The following is a 14,037-nucleotide window of genomic DNA, read 5'->3' as shown; positions in this document are numbered from 1 at the left end:
GGGATTTTATCACAATCGCTGGTACAGTTACAGTCAATCATTTTATCATTGCCATATATTTCCTCTTTCCCAGCTCACTTGGGCAACAATCAGTTTGATATACAATAACAGTCTCACTCTAAATAATTAATTCTTGAAGAGAAAATATTGGAGGATTGATGGCGTGAAATACAAAATGGGTATTTATCTCAGACTAAGACTGTGGAGAGGTGAGATTGACGATGTAATTGTATTTGCCTGACCCATTAGAAATCACTGGAGAGGCTGCAATTAGTGAAGGCACATCATCTGTAGGAGATTCAAGTGCTAAAACAGAAAGATACCAAACACTGCTTGTTCATTATTGAGCAGATTGTGTGCGGTACTCTAATACTGTCTGACATAAAGTCAAACAGTGCATCCGTTTCTTTAAATGAATGACTATTTCCTTTAAAACAATAAAAGCTTTAGGTACACTTTTGGTATAGATGAGTTAAAACTATATTTATTCTCTGGACTCTTGATTAAATGTACTCTGAAAAGCATATCATTTTTAAAATAAGCTCAACAAGGAAGACAAGTATACTTCTGAAAAAACATTTACTTCAAATTAGATTTGTTCCATTTTACACGATACATTATTTGGCATTAAACAACACGAATGTTAAGACATGTTGGACTAGAAATTTGACTCGGGCGGTGGTGCAAAACGGGCGGTATCGGCGCTGCGTATTACGGGCAGTATCGGCGCTGCGTATTACAGGCGGTATCGGCGCTGCGTATGACGGGCGGTATCGGCGCTGCGTATTACGGGCGGTATCGGCACGACGTATAATGGCCGGTATCAGCGCGACGTATAATGGGCGGTATCGGCGCGGCGTATAACGGGCGGTATCGGCGCGGCGTATAACGGGCGGTATCGGCACGATGTATAATGGGCGGTATCGGCGCTGCGTATAACGGGCGGTATCGGCGCTGCGTATGACGGGCGGTCTCGGCGCTGCGTATTACGGGCGGTATCAGTGCGACGTATAGCGGGTGGTATCGGCGCTGTGTATGACGGGCGGTATCGGCGCTGCGTATAACGGGCGGCATCGGCGCTGTGTATAACGGGCGGTATCGGCGCTGCGTATGACGGGCGATATCGGCGCTGCGTATGACAGGCGGTATCGGTGCTGCGTATAACGGGCGGTATCGGCGCTGCGTATAACGGGCGGTATCAGCGCTGCGTATAACAGCCGGTATCGGCGCTGCGTATAACAGGTGGTATCGGCGCGGCGTATAACAGGTGGTATCGGCGCTGCGTATAACGGGCAGTATCGGCGCGACATATAACAGGCAGTATCGGCGCTGCGTATAATGGTTGGTATCGGCGCTGCGTAACGGGCGGTATCGGCGCTGCATATAACGGGCGGTATTGGCGCTTCGTATAACAGCCGGTATCGGCGTTGCGTATAACGGGCGGTATCGGCGCTGCGTATAACAGCCAGTATCGGCATGGCATATAACAGGCGGTATCGGCGTTGCGTATAACAGGCGGTATCGGCGCTGCGTATAACGGGCGGTATCAGCGCTGCATATAACGGGCGGTATCGGTGCTGCGTATAACAGCCAGTATCGGCGCTGCGTATAACGGGCGGTATTGACGCTGCATATAACGGGCGGTATCGGCGCTACGTATAACAGCCGGTATCGCCGTGGCATATAACAGGCGGCTGATCCGATACTGCCCGTTTTGCGCCACCATCCGAGATGAATTTCTCGGCCATGCTAGTTCTTCGGAAGTCCTTACACTACCAATTTTGTTTTGATGTGAAATTACTTAAGCTTCACAAGCATACAAAATTGGCAATGTAACTTGAGGGTCTATTAATTGGTTTGCGCTTGTAAAACGGGTACGGCGCAATCGAATTCGAGGCTCGTAGCGTCAGCCGCCATCAAATGTGCCCAGACCAGTTATTAGACCAGAGTACTGCTCCTTCCCTGCTGCCTCAACATGCTTTAATCGCAACTTCTGAAGGAGACCCCGAAGTTCACTTGTGTGGCAATTAACCTACCATCTTTAGGCCTATCTGAATGACACTGTCAGTTAGTGCCCAATTAAGGGCAGTTCAGTGCTGTAGGTCCATGCCCGCTAGGATCCGGATTGACATTTCCCAAACTCACTTCACATAGGACCCTTAAAGTCAGTATGCGGAGGAGATTTTCATCCGTCTGGAATAGATTTGAACCCCGGTCTCAGAGGTGAAAATGCCAGTGTGTAGCCTGCAGGTCGTGCCGGCTGAGTGAATTTCATTATATAAATGTAATTGCATGAAATGGGTGGTGAATAACTACACTGCCCTTTCAGCCCTGGGACTTGGTTATGGCAGTGGAATCCTTCTTTATGTTATTCGTAAAGAAACAGTTTAAACCCAATTTTAAGTGGACGTAGAAACACCGTGTAAAACTACAAAATACTAAACTAATTAGCAATCTCAGCTCTACCCTGATCACACTTACTGACACAGGCATGTTCTGATTCTTGCTTCCCTGGTTCTAGATGTCAATTTCTGAAATGTGGACAGGTTTATATATTACACATTCAACGGAGGTCAGTATCCACTATATCAATGGGCAGTGTCACACATGCAAATCAGCTTATGTTCAATTCTGGCCATTTGGCACTTCCAAGCCGGACAGCAATATTCCGTCAGGTGGCACATGCCTACTTAACTTTTCTAACCTTGCTCTCTAATTTGGATGTGTGGTTCCTGTAATAGAGCCACCTGGTGGACTACTGATGTATATAATAACTAGCTGAAGTGCCCGGCAGTGCCGAGGGATTTTTGAGGGCATGTTGTTGTTGGAAGAGAGAGAGAGAGCGACTGGGGGGGAAGAGAGAGCGCGACTGGGGGGAAGAGAGAGAGCGATTGGGGGGAAGAGAGAGCGCGACTCTCTTCCCCCCAATTGGGGGGGAAGGGGGGGAGGGGGGGAAGGTGGGGGAAGAGGGGGGAAAGGGGAGGGGGGTGGAGGAGGGGGGAGGAAGGGGATGGGGGGAGGAAGGGGGGGAGGGGGAGGGGGGGAAGGGAAGGGGAGCGGGGAGAGGGGGGAGGAGGGGGAGAGGGGAGAGGGGAGGGGGGGAGAGGGGAGGGGGGGAGGGGAGGGAGAGAGGAGGGGAGAGGAGGGGAGGGGGGAGGGGGTGAGGGGAGGGGGAGAGGGGGTGAGGGGAGGGGGAGAGGGGGTGAAGGGAGGGGGAGAGGGGGGCAGGAGAGGGGGAGAGGGGGGAGGGGTGGGGGAAGGAGGGGGGGAGAAAGGGAGGGGGGAGCCAGCAGACCCTCTCCCCTCTGCCGGCGATGACTCCGCTGAGCTCGGTGCCGCCCCACGCAGTGACATGCTGAGCGCAGCGCCCCGGTCAGCCCGAGCCCCGCCCTCCCGAGGCCAGGCCTGAGGCGGCTTGAGACGGCCGATTGCGGCTGGCCGGGCCCGGTTGCCTTGGTAACCCTCCTCCCCTCTCCGCCTCCCGATCTCCAGGACCGGGTCTGAGCGGCTTGAGGCGGCCGATTGCGGCTGGCGAGCCCGGTTGCCGGGTGTGGTGATTATTCCTTGATTAGTAAAAGTATTGTGATTCGTTGTTTGTTAACTGCCTTGGGTTATGTGTTGTAATCTCATTGGTAGTTGATGATCACATGATGTGTTGTGGCTACCTTAAATTCAGTCCTTTTCTAGCTTTAGTTGGGACTGGATGTAAAAAGATATGCTGCCGATTTTAAAGTTAATAAAGCCTAACTTTGGAAGGCAAATCTATTCTTTATTTCAATTTATTAACTTTAAAATCGGCAGCATATCTTTTTACATCTGGCTACCTTAAATTCAGTCCTTTTCTAGCTTTAGTTGGGACTGGATGTAAAAAGATATGCTGCCGATCTTAAAGTTAATAAAGCCTAACTTTGGAAGGCAAATCTATTCTTTATTTCAATTTATTAACTTTATGTTAGAATGGAGCGATATCTTCAACCAGAACGATTCAAGGCTGACCCCAATTCTGCTGGAGTGGATGATAAATGGAAACATTGGTATTGTACATTTAAAAACTTTTTGGGCGTGTTGGATCAAGAGGCTCTAAATAAGCTGAATATGCTGATCAACTACATTGACCCGGATGTATATAAATATATTTTGCACTGTAAAACTTATGAAGAGGCTACTTCTACATTGGAAAAGATTTTTGTTAAACCAAAGAATGAGGTATTTGCACGTCATCTTCTATCTGCCCGTAGGCAGCAGGTGGGAGAATCTTTGGATACTTATTTACAAGCACTTCGGTGCCTTAGTGTTGACTGTAATTATAAGGCTGTGACGGCTGAAGAATATAAGGACGAATCGGTACGGGATGCTTTTATTAATGGATTACTGTCTAGATCAATTCGTCAGCGGTTGTTAGAAAATAAGACTCTGGATCTTAAAAGTGCTTTTGAGCAAGCTTCTACATTGGATATGGCTCAGAGAAGTTCGGATTCTTATGCTCTTTTTAATCGGCCTGCGACTATGGTTTCGGCAGTTTCGGATGAAAAGGAATTATGTGGACTTAATGGGAGTGGTTTACTAGATTTTGAAACAGTTTCTACTTCAGCGGCCGTTGCCTCTAGGATTCAGAAGTGTTATTTTTGTGGGAATATCCGGCACCCTCGTCTGAAGTGTCCTGCTCGGGAGGCTGTGTGTAGTAAATGCGGCAAGAGAGGTCATTATGCACGTGTGTGCAAATCATCAGGTTCAATTACCTTCCCTTCTCCTGGTGTGGGAGGGTCTTCCTCCACTACCTCTTCTGTGACTATTCAGCCTTTAGATAGGGCGTTTATTGCATCAATTTCTGCTGCATTTGCTCATGGCCTAAACAAAGCTATAGTTACGGCTCAAGTTAATGGGTTGGAAGTGAAGGCCCTTATAGATACGGGCAGTACTGAGAGTTTTATAAGTCTTCAGTTCGCGAAGGAGAAGCATTTGAAAATTTCGCCTGTTACGTATCAGGTGTGTATGGCTCAGACGACCGTTACTTCACAAATAGCTGGTTGTTGCTTTGTGAAAATGGTTCTTCTAGGTAATACGTATACTGATATATGCCTATCTGTTTTGCCTAATCTCTGTGCGGATATTTTGATTGGACATGATGTGCTTCAGTTACACGAGTCTCTTAGTCTTTCATTTGGAGGGACTAAGCCACCTTTATCTATTTGTGGATTAACCTCTTTATCTATTCCTCCATTATCACTTTTTTCCAATTTGATGTCGGATTGTAAGCCAATTGCTACCAAGTCAAGAAGATATAGTAGTCAGGATAGAGAATTTATTAATTCTGAAGTTCAACGTCTCTTATTGGAAGGAATCATTGAACCTAGTTGTTCGCCTTGGCGAGCACAGGTAGTTGTCACAACTAATGAGAGACACAAGAAACGAATGGTGATAGACTATTCCCAAACTATTAATAGGTATACTCAATTAGATGCGTACCCTTTGCCTAAGATTGATGAGCTTATCAATAAAGTATCTCAGTATAAAGTTTTTAGCACTATTGATTTAAAGAGTGCTTATCATCAGATTCCTATTGTTAAGAAGGATCAACCATATACGGCCTTTGAGGCTGGTGGAAAGCTGTATCAGTTTTGCCGAATACCATTTGGTGTTACTAATGGTGTTGCTTGTTTTCAACGGGCAATGGATGCTTTTATAAGTGATAACTCCCTCTCTGACACCTTTTCATACTTAGATGACATCACAGTGTGTGGCAAATCAAGGGTGGAGCATGATTCTAATTTAAAAAGATTCCTTCAAGCTGCAGAAAAAGTTGGTTTAACTTTTAACAAAGAGAAATGTGTCTTTTCGACTACTGAGGTAAATCTATTGGGGTATATTATTTCGGGAAATAAGATTAAACCAGATCCAGAACGTCTGCGACCATTGATCGATTTACCTTGTCCTACTAATTCTAAGGCTTTGCAACGAGTTGTTGGACTGTTTTCTTATTATTCTAATTGGATTGCAAATTTTTCACGGAAGATCCGGCCTCGTATTCGGGTTACGACATATCCTCTATCATGGGAGGCCAGGACATGTTTTGAGAATTTTAAAAAGGATATTTTAGGAGCAGTTGTGCATTCCATTGATGAGCAGGTTCCCTTTGTGATTGAGACGGATGCTTCGGATTTTGCAATTGGGGCTACTTTGAACCAAAACGGAAGACCTGTGGCCTTTTTCTCACGTACTTTGAATAATAGTGAAAAAAGACATTCCTCAATAGAAAAAGAGGCATACGCAATAGTAGAAGCATTGCGTAAATGGAGACATTATTTATCGGGGCGACATTTCACGTTGGTAACTGACCAAAAATCTGTGTCCTTTATGTTTGATGTTAAACATTTTGGAAAGATTAAAAATGATAAAATAATGAGATGGAGGATTGAGTTGGCATGTTACCATTTTGACATAGTTTATCGTCCGGGGAAGGATAATGTTGCTGCTGATGCACTGTCGAGGGCTTATTGTTCGGTGATTCACGGAGATACGCTTATTAATCTTCACAATGCCTTATGTCATCCTGGGGTTACGAGGATGATACACTTTGTACGCAGTAAGAACTTGCCTTTTTCAGTTGAAGACGTCAAGCGGATGACTTCATCATGTTCTATCTGTGCTCGGTGTAAACCGAATTTCTTTAAGCCTCAACGAGCTCATCTTATAAAGGCTACTTCTCCTTTTGAACGTTTGAGTGTTGATTTTAAGGGACCTCTTCCTTCAACTACTCAAAACCGATATATATTTACTGTTGTGGATGAGTTTTCAAGGTTCCCTTTTGCTTTTCCTTGTGCAGATGTATCAGCTGCTACAGTTATTAAATGTTTGACTCAACTTTTTGTCATCTTTGGGATGCCTGCGTATATCCATTCGGATCAGGGAAGTTCTTTTATGTCTTCCCAGTTGAAGGAATACCTTCAGAGTCGGGGAATTTCTACTAGTCGAACTACCCGGTATAATCCCCAGGGTAATGGACAGTGCGAACGATACAATGGGGTGATCTGGAAGGCAGTTATGTTGGCGTTGACATCCCGGAACCTTAAGAATACACAGTGGGAAATGGTACTGCCTGATGCCCTGCACCCCATTAGATCATTGCTTTCAACGGCTACTAATGTGAACCCCATGAAAGGCTCTTTAACTATCCGCGGAGATCTACTACGGGATATTCGGTACCTTCATGGCTTACTATGCAGGGACCTGTGTTGCTTCGACGCCATGTTAGATTGTCAAAATATGACCCCTTGGTGGAGGAGGTGGAGCTGTTGGAGGCAAATTCCCAATATGCTCATATTCGATTCCAAGATGGGAAAGAAAGTACTGTTTCAATTAAAGACTTGGCTCCTTGTGGGGGCCAGCCCTCTTCTGAGGATAATAATAATGGTCATGATTCGGATAATGTGGATGCTGTTACAGATACTACAAATATTTCCAATCCGATTACAGATAATCATACTTCTATTAGTCAGCCTTTGATAGATGTTTATGACCGTCCCAGTTCATCTTCTGATGGGATTTCTAATCCGGAAACCGTTGAGAATCCTGTTGAAGATACTTCTGTGCCTTCTGGCGTGGGAGGGCAAGGAATTTCACCAAGGTTAAGAAGGTCGACACGAACAAGATATCCGGTCGACCGATTGAAAATGGACTTTTAAATTGATAGTAATGTTTTAAAAATTGTTGAAATATTATAGTATATTGTTTTAGTTGAGAGATACTTAATACTTATGCGTAATGTTATTATTTGTTGTTGCTCATTTAGTATTGTGTTATGTAAATAGTTTTATTCTCGTGCATAGTTTAGTTGTAAATAATTAATTGTAAATTGTAAAAGTTATTAGGTTGGAGTATATTTTAAAGGAGGGGTGAATGTGGTGATTATTCCTTGATTAGTAAAAGTATTGTGATTCGTTGTTTGTTAACTGCCTTGGGTTATGTGTTGTAATCTCATTGGTAGTTGATGATCACATGATGTGTTGTGGCTACCTTAAATTCAGTCCTTTTCTAGCTTTAGTTGGGACTGGATGTAAAAAGATATGCTGCCGATTTTAAAGTTAATAAAGCCTAACTTTGGAAGGCAAATCTATTCTTTATTTCACCGGGGTAACCCTCTCCGCTCCCCCTCCCCTCCCGAGCCCCGCCCCCCCCGCTAACCTGCTCGCTTCCCTCTGGCCGCGCTCTGTGTGGAGGTGCGCGTGCGCCGTGCAGCGCAAGCGCGAGGAGCTTGCAGTGAGCCCAGCTAGCCTTTACCAAGATGGCTGGCCGCTGGTTCGGAATCGGGCCCAGCGGGGGGGGGGGTGGGTGGAGCTTGCCACAAAACAATTGCCTGGGGTCCAGCATGGCTGGCAACAGACGCCCAGGCTTCGAGGCCTACCTGCAAAAACGGGGAAAGGTAGGAAAATTAATGAGATTAGATAAAAGATTTAGAAAGTAATTAACTTTATTTAAAAACAATATGGCCTAGAAATTGAGTTTGCGCTGCGCCAGGGCTTAAGCGCCGGAAGTTAGCACCAGCGCTAAAGCCCTTTGCGCGCGCCAAAAATTCAGTAGCGCCGCGCCCAAACGGCTGCCGGCGCTACTGAAGGGTTTTAGCGCCTGAAAACTGGCGCAACGCGGCGCTATTCCGGCGCTGCGGCGCCCGCTGCGGTGCGGCAGGCTCGGGAAGTGCAGGCCTCCTCCTTCCGTTAAGGAGGAGCTGCCTGCACCCGGCCGCGGCCCGCGCAAATCTCATCAAAAATGAGCCCGGCACCTCGGACAAGTGCCGGGCTTGCATCTGTTCCGGGGGGGGGGGGGGGAGAAGTCCGGGGAGGGAGCTGCGGGCAGGCGGCCGGCGGGAAAGCGGCCGGCGGGAAAGCGGCCAGTCGCCGCGCCTCCTTAAAGCGCCGGCGCAGACTCCGGCAACACTCGTTTGCTGGAGTCTTAGTTGCGGCTGCCACTGGCGAGGCGGCCGCAACTGAATTTCGGCTTGGGGCCGGGTTACCACGGCAACCGGGACGCTGCGCACACCGATGACGTCATCGGTGCCGGCGCAGCGCTACCGGTCTACCGCCGCGGAAGGGCACCAGGCAATTTAGGAACCGGCGCCAATTGCAGCGCTAGGCCCTCTAGCGGCGCAAAATCGGTGCTAAGGGCACTGAATTTCTAGGCCGATGGCCTAGAAATTGGGTTTTGGCGCAGCGACGGCTTTAGCGCCGGAAGTTAGTGCCGGAGCTAAGTCGCGCTGGGCGGGCCAAAAATTCACTAGTTCTGTGCCCAAACGGCTGCCGGCGCTGCTGAAAGCTGTTTGTGCCTGAAAACTGGCGCTACGCGCTGAATTGCGGCGCTATTCCGGCGCTGCGGCGCCCGCTGCGGTGCGGCAGGTTCGGGAAGTGCAGGCCTCTTCCTTCCCTTAAGGAGGAGCTGCCTGCACCCAGCCGCGGCCCGCGAAAATCATTGTAAAAATGAGCCCGGCACCTCGGACAAGTGCCGGGCTTGCATCTGTCCCGGGGGGGAGAAGTCCGGGGAGGGAGCTGCGGCCAGGCGGCCGGCGGGAAAGCGGCCGGCCGCCGCGGGGCCTTTAATGCGCCGGCGCAAAGTCCAGTAAGGCACCTCTGCCAGAACGTTGCTTGCGGCTGCCACGGGCGAGGCGGCCGCAAGTCAATTTCGGAGTTCGGGCGGGTTACCATGGCAACCGGGACGCAGCGCACACCGATGACATCATCGGTGCCGGCGCAGCGCTAACGGCCTAACGCCGATTTAGGGACCCACTCAATTTCCAAACTGGCCATAACTCCGGCGCTAGGCCCTCTAGCGCCTCAAAAGCGGCGCTAAGCCTACCGAATTTCTAGGCCTATGTGTTTTAAAAGCAACTTTTTTTTTAAAAGACGCAGAAAGTGGGAAAAAGAAATGAAAAGTTTGGAATCACGATGGCGGTGACTCACCTCGGTTCAGAACGATAAGGCCCGCCCACACACGCACCGATTGGTTGACCGTTTGGTCACCGAAGCGTAGGATTGGTCAATCGTCCCGTCACTCGACTCTAGGAGGGCCCGCACGCACGCGCCAGGAACCCACCCCCGCCACGCAGCGATTGGTCGACCGTCGGGTCGCTCGACCGTACGATTGGTCAACCTCGACGTCACCCAATGCTAATGAGCAGATAATGAGCAGAATTTTGAAAGTTTTTTGGATACCGCGGGCACAAGTTTTGTCTCACCGAAACGTAAATATGCTTACAACCGTTCTGGAATCGTAAGCTTTCTTTTGATGTAACACACGTGTAAGTACGCTCTATAACTTTTGATTGGATAGCCGGACAGAGAGACAGAAAGACAGACAGAGAGACATACCGTTTTATATATATAGATAAAGCCTTGTGCAGTACAGTTCTTACCGGAAGCCATGTTGTGCTGTTGTATATATATGCTGTGTCTCAAGATAGCACAGCATTGGTGATGAGGATGCGATTGTGGATTCCCTAGCTGAAATTTTTGTTGGAGGGTAATCCTACCAACTGACAGAGGGACTGTTAGAGGTTCTTCCTTTTGCAGAAAAACTTAAAAATCTGAGGTAAATTTCACGCACACGTGGCTGAACTGTCGACGTTGCCAGAGTCCAGATGACCGTGCCAATGGGAGTAGTAGGGCGCGTGGGTGAGTTCCATTATGACCGAGAGACTTTTGGAGCATCTGTGGAGTGGCTAGAAATGTTTTTCACTGCAAATAGTATTGACGACGTCCCCGATGATGTAAACCGTAACCGGGTGGTTTTAGAAATGAAACGGGCTATTTTTTTGACTGAAGCAGGCCCCGAGGTGTATAAAACCCTGAAAAATGTGCTTGTTCCCGCCAAGCCAAAGGACACGTCACTGAAGGAGCTCCTAACCAAGTTAGAACAGCACTACAGTCCTGAGCCCCTGGAAATTGCTGAAAGTTATCGTTTTGCAACATGCAATCAATTAAATGATGAGGGTACCAGTGAGTACATTGTAGCTTTAAAAAAGCTGTCCATTCGCTGTCATTTCGGAAACTTTCAGGACCGAGCTTTGCATGACCACTTTGTTTGTGGGTTGAAAAATGAACATATCAGAAGTAAATTGTTGAAAACCCCTAACTTGACTTTTGACTTAGCTTGTCAGACAGCTGTCGATGGATATGGCCGACCGATACTCCCGAGAGTTCCGCGCCATTTTCAGTCGTCAGACAACCGAGGTGAATTGGCTGCAGGCTAAAAGTAAAAGGCAGTTGGGCCCCAAGGCCTCAGCAACTGGCCAAGGTAACAGTGTATTGAAGTCGTGCTATCGGTGCCTGGGACAACACATCACTCAAAGCTGTCCATATGTGAAGGCAGAGTGTTTCTACTGCAAGAAAACTGGGCATCTTGCGAAGGCGTGCTGACAGAAGGGTAAACCGATTGGCAATGCTAGAAGTAGAAATCGCCAGACACTACATACTATTGAAGAGAAGCAGCAGGACAAGGAGTTTCTAGAGATTCACATCATCAGGCGCACGAAGGTATCTAACAGCGATTTGTGAGGTATCAGCATCCAAGTAGATGTCGCAGGAACCAGGATACCCATGGAAATTGACACTGGTGCATCCGTGAGCATAGTACCAGTATCACTATATCGCAACAAGTTGCATGATTATCGACTAGAGAAATCGAAGGTAGAGCTGCGAGGCTACTCAGGAGAGCAAATCCCTGTAGTAGGAAGTGTCACCATAGCAGTGAAATACAAGGATCAGTGTCAGAGCTTGCCTCTCATAGTAGTGGCAGGAGACAAGCCTGCCTTGATAGGTAGAAATTGGTTGGGATCACTGAAGCTGGATTCGAATGAGATTTTTAGTGTGGAAGCGAAATTTACATCGATAGATGATGTCATCAAGCAGTATCCGAAGGTTGTTCAGTGAAACGGGCAGTCCAATCCAAGACTTCAAGGCGAGTGTCAGAGTGCAGAAGGACGCAAGACCAGTGTACTGCAAGCCATGTCCCGTACCATATGCACTCAAGGACAAAGTTGAGCAAGAACTCAAAAGTCCAGAAACTGAAAACATTATTTCTAAGGTAGATCTGAGTAATTGGGCTACACCCATTGTTGTACCTAAGTCAGATGGTAAGGTAAGATTGTGTGGTGATTATACGGTAACCGTAAACCAGGTTCGAGAGTGTAATCTACCCAATACGTTGCCAAATGTGGAAGAATTGTTCACAACGCTGACAGGTGGCCAGGTCTTTTCGAAGTTAGATCTAACAAATGCCTACCTACAACCTGAGTTAGATGAAGAGTCCAAGTCATGCTTGACTATAAATATTCACTGAGGCCTATATCAGTTCAATAGGCTACTATTTGGAGTGTCTTCTGCCCCTGAAATATTCCAGGGGATGATGAACCAAATTTTGCAAGGGGTTGAAGGGGTAATGTGTTATTTGGATGACATAAATCCATGATGAGGTGTTGAATGAAGTGCTCAAATGGCTAGAGAAGCATGGAGTACGAGTGACAGCTCACAAGTGTGAGTTGTTTCAAATCTCAGTGGAGTACTTAGGGCACAGAGTAGACAAAGATGGTTTGCATCCAACCAAGGGAAAGCTGGATGCGATCAGAAATGCACCCACTCCCAAGAATGTCTCTGAACTTCGAACATTTTGGGGTCTTTTGAATTATTACGGAAAGTTCCTCCCAAACTTGGCTACATTGTTACATCCACTGAATGAGCTGTTGAGAAAACAGGTCCCTTGGAAGTGGTTAAAAGAATGTGACACAGCATTCAAAGAGTTTAAAAGCCAGTTAGTAGAGAGTACCATGTTAGTTCACTATGAAGTATCTAAGGAGATCAAGCTAGCGTGTGACGCCTCACTGTACGGAGTTGGGGCAGTGATAGTGGGGAAGAGAGACCAATTGCTTTTGCTTCACGCATTCAGTGCCAGTGAGCGGAATTATGCGCAGATCGAAAGGGAAGCTTTGTTATTGATTTTTGGGATCAAGAAGTTTCACAAATACTTGTTTAGTCGTACATTTACCATAGTTACTGACCATAAGCCCCTGACAGCAATCCTCCACCCAAAGCCATAGAGGCATGGCAGGGTAGCTCAGTCCCGTGGAGTGCACATCCTGTGCTATGTGGGAAGTCCTGGACACAATTTTGTTCAGAAGAGTTCACACAGTTCATGAGCAGAAACCACCGTACCACCCTGCTTCAAATGGTGCAGCAAAGCGCACAGTACAAATTGTCAAACATGCCCTCATCAAGCAAATGTTGGATCCAAATCCAAAGAAACATCAGTTGTCATTGGACCACAAACTGGCAAATTTTCTGATTATCTATCGGAATACTCCTCATACCACTACTGGTAGAAAACCAGCAGAGTTGTTTCTCAAATGACAGCTACGAACCAGGTTCTCGTTAAAGCCAAACTTGGCACAGTCCGTAGAAGAGAAACAATCAAGGCAGAAAGAGAGTCATGATAAAGGTAGAGTTAGAGAGAGAAGTGTGAAGTTGAACCAGAAGGTTAGAGTGAAGAACCATCACCATAAATGGTTAAAGTGGTTACCAGGAAGAGTAGTGAAGATATGTGGCCCTCGCACATATTTGGTCAAGATGTTTGATCATGGAAAGGTTAGGTTTGTTCACGTTAATCATATCTTACCTACAGATGTGGAAGGAGTTGAAAGCTGGGATGATTCAATTTATTCTGATGAGTCAGAGTCAGATAGTCTTGTTACAAGTAGAGTACCAGTAGCAAATTCTACATCAGACGTACCAGAAACAAGTCCAAGACAAAGTCAGAATTTAAGTCTGAGCCCGAGTCAGGCAGACAAAGGCCTAGAAATTGGGTTGGGGCGCCAAAGTGGCGCAAAAGTCGCCTGAGCGCAGGATTTAGCGCAGCGATCGGAGTGATACCGATCGCCAGAAATTCAGTTTCAGTGCCGCTCGAGGGACACGGGGCGAGGCTCAAGGTGCTCCGCGTCCCTCTTAGGGCGCTGAAACTGATTATCGCAGCGCAACGTGCCGCAGCGTCACACGCTGCGGC

The 14,037-nt window shown here is 47.3% G+C and overlaps 1 protein-coding gene across 7 annotated transcripts in view; it reads right to left on the bottom strand.

The window, feature by feature from the left end:
- LOC147105924 (protein piccolo-like) overlaps positions 1-14,037 on the bottom strand; it is a 917,910-nt gene that overhangs the window by 219,887 nt on the left and 683,986 nt on the right. The window contains exon 18 of one of the 7 annotated variants that reach the window (XM_086010856.1): positions 2,482-2,531. The exons of the other annotated variants lie outside the window; for them this stretch is intronic. Within the exon in view, the coding sequence (XP_085866982.1) occupies positions 2,482-2,531 (50 nt within the window). The remainder of the gene's footprint in view (positions 1-2,481; positions 2,532-14,037) is intronic. 7 annotated transcript variants of the gene reach the window in all.

This window comes from Somniosus microcephalus, chromosome 17 (genome assembly GCF_052327205.1).
Source record: "Somniosus microcephalus isolate GS21.2 chromosome 17, FLI_Smic_1.0, whole genome shotgun sequence".
Classification (NCBI taxonomy): Eukaryota; Metazoa; Chordata; class Chondrichthyes; order Squaliformes; family Somniosidae; genus Somniosus; species Somniosus microcephalus.
This window is presented reverse-complemented; position numbering and strand designations above follow the sequence as displayed.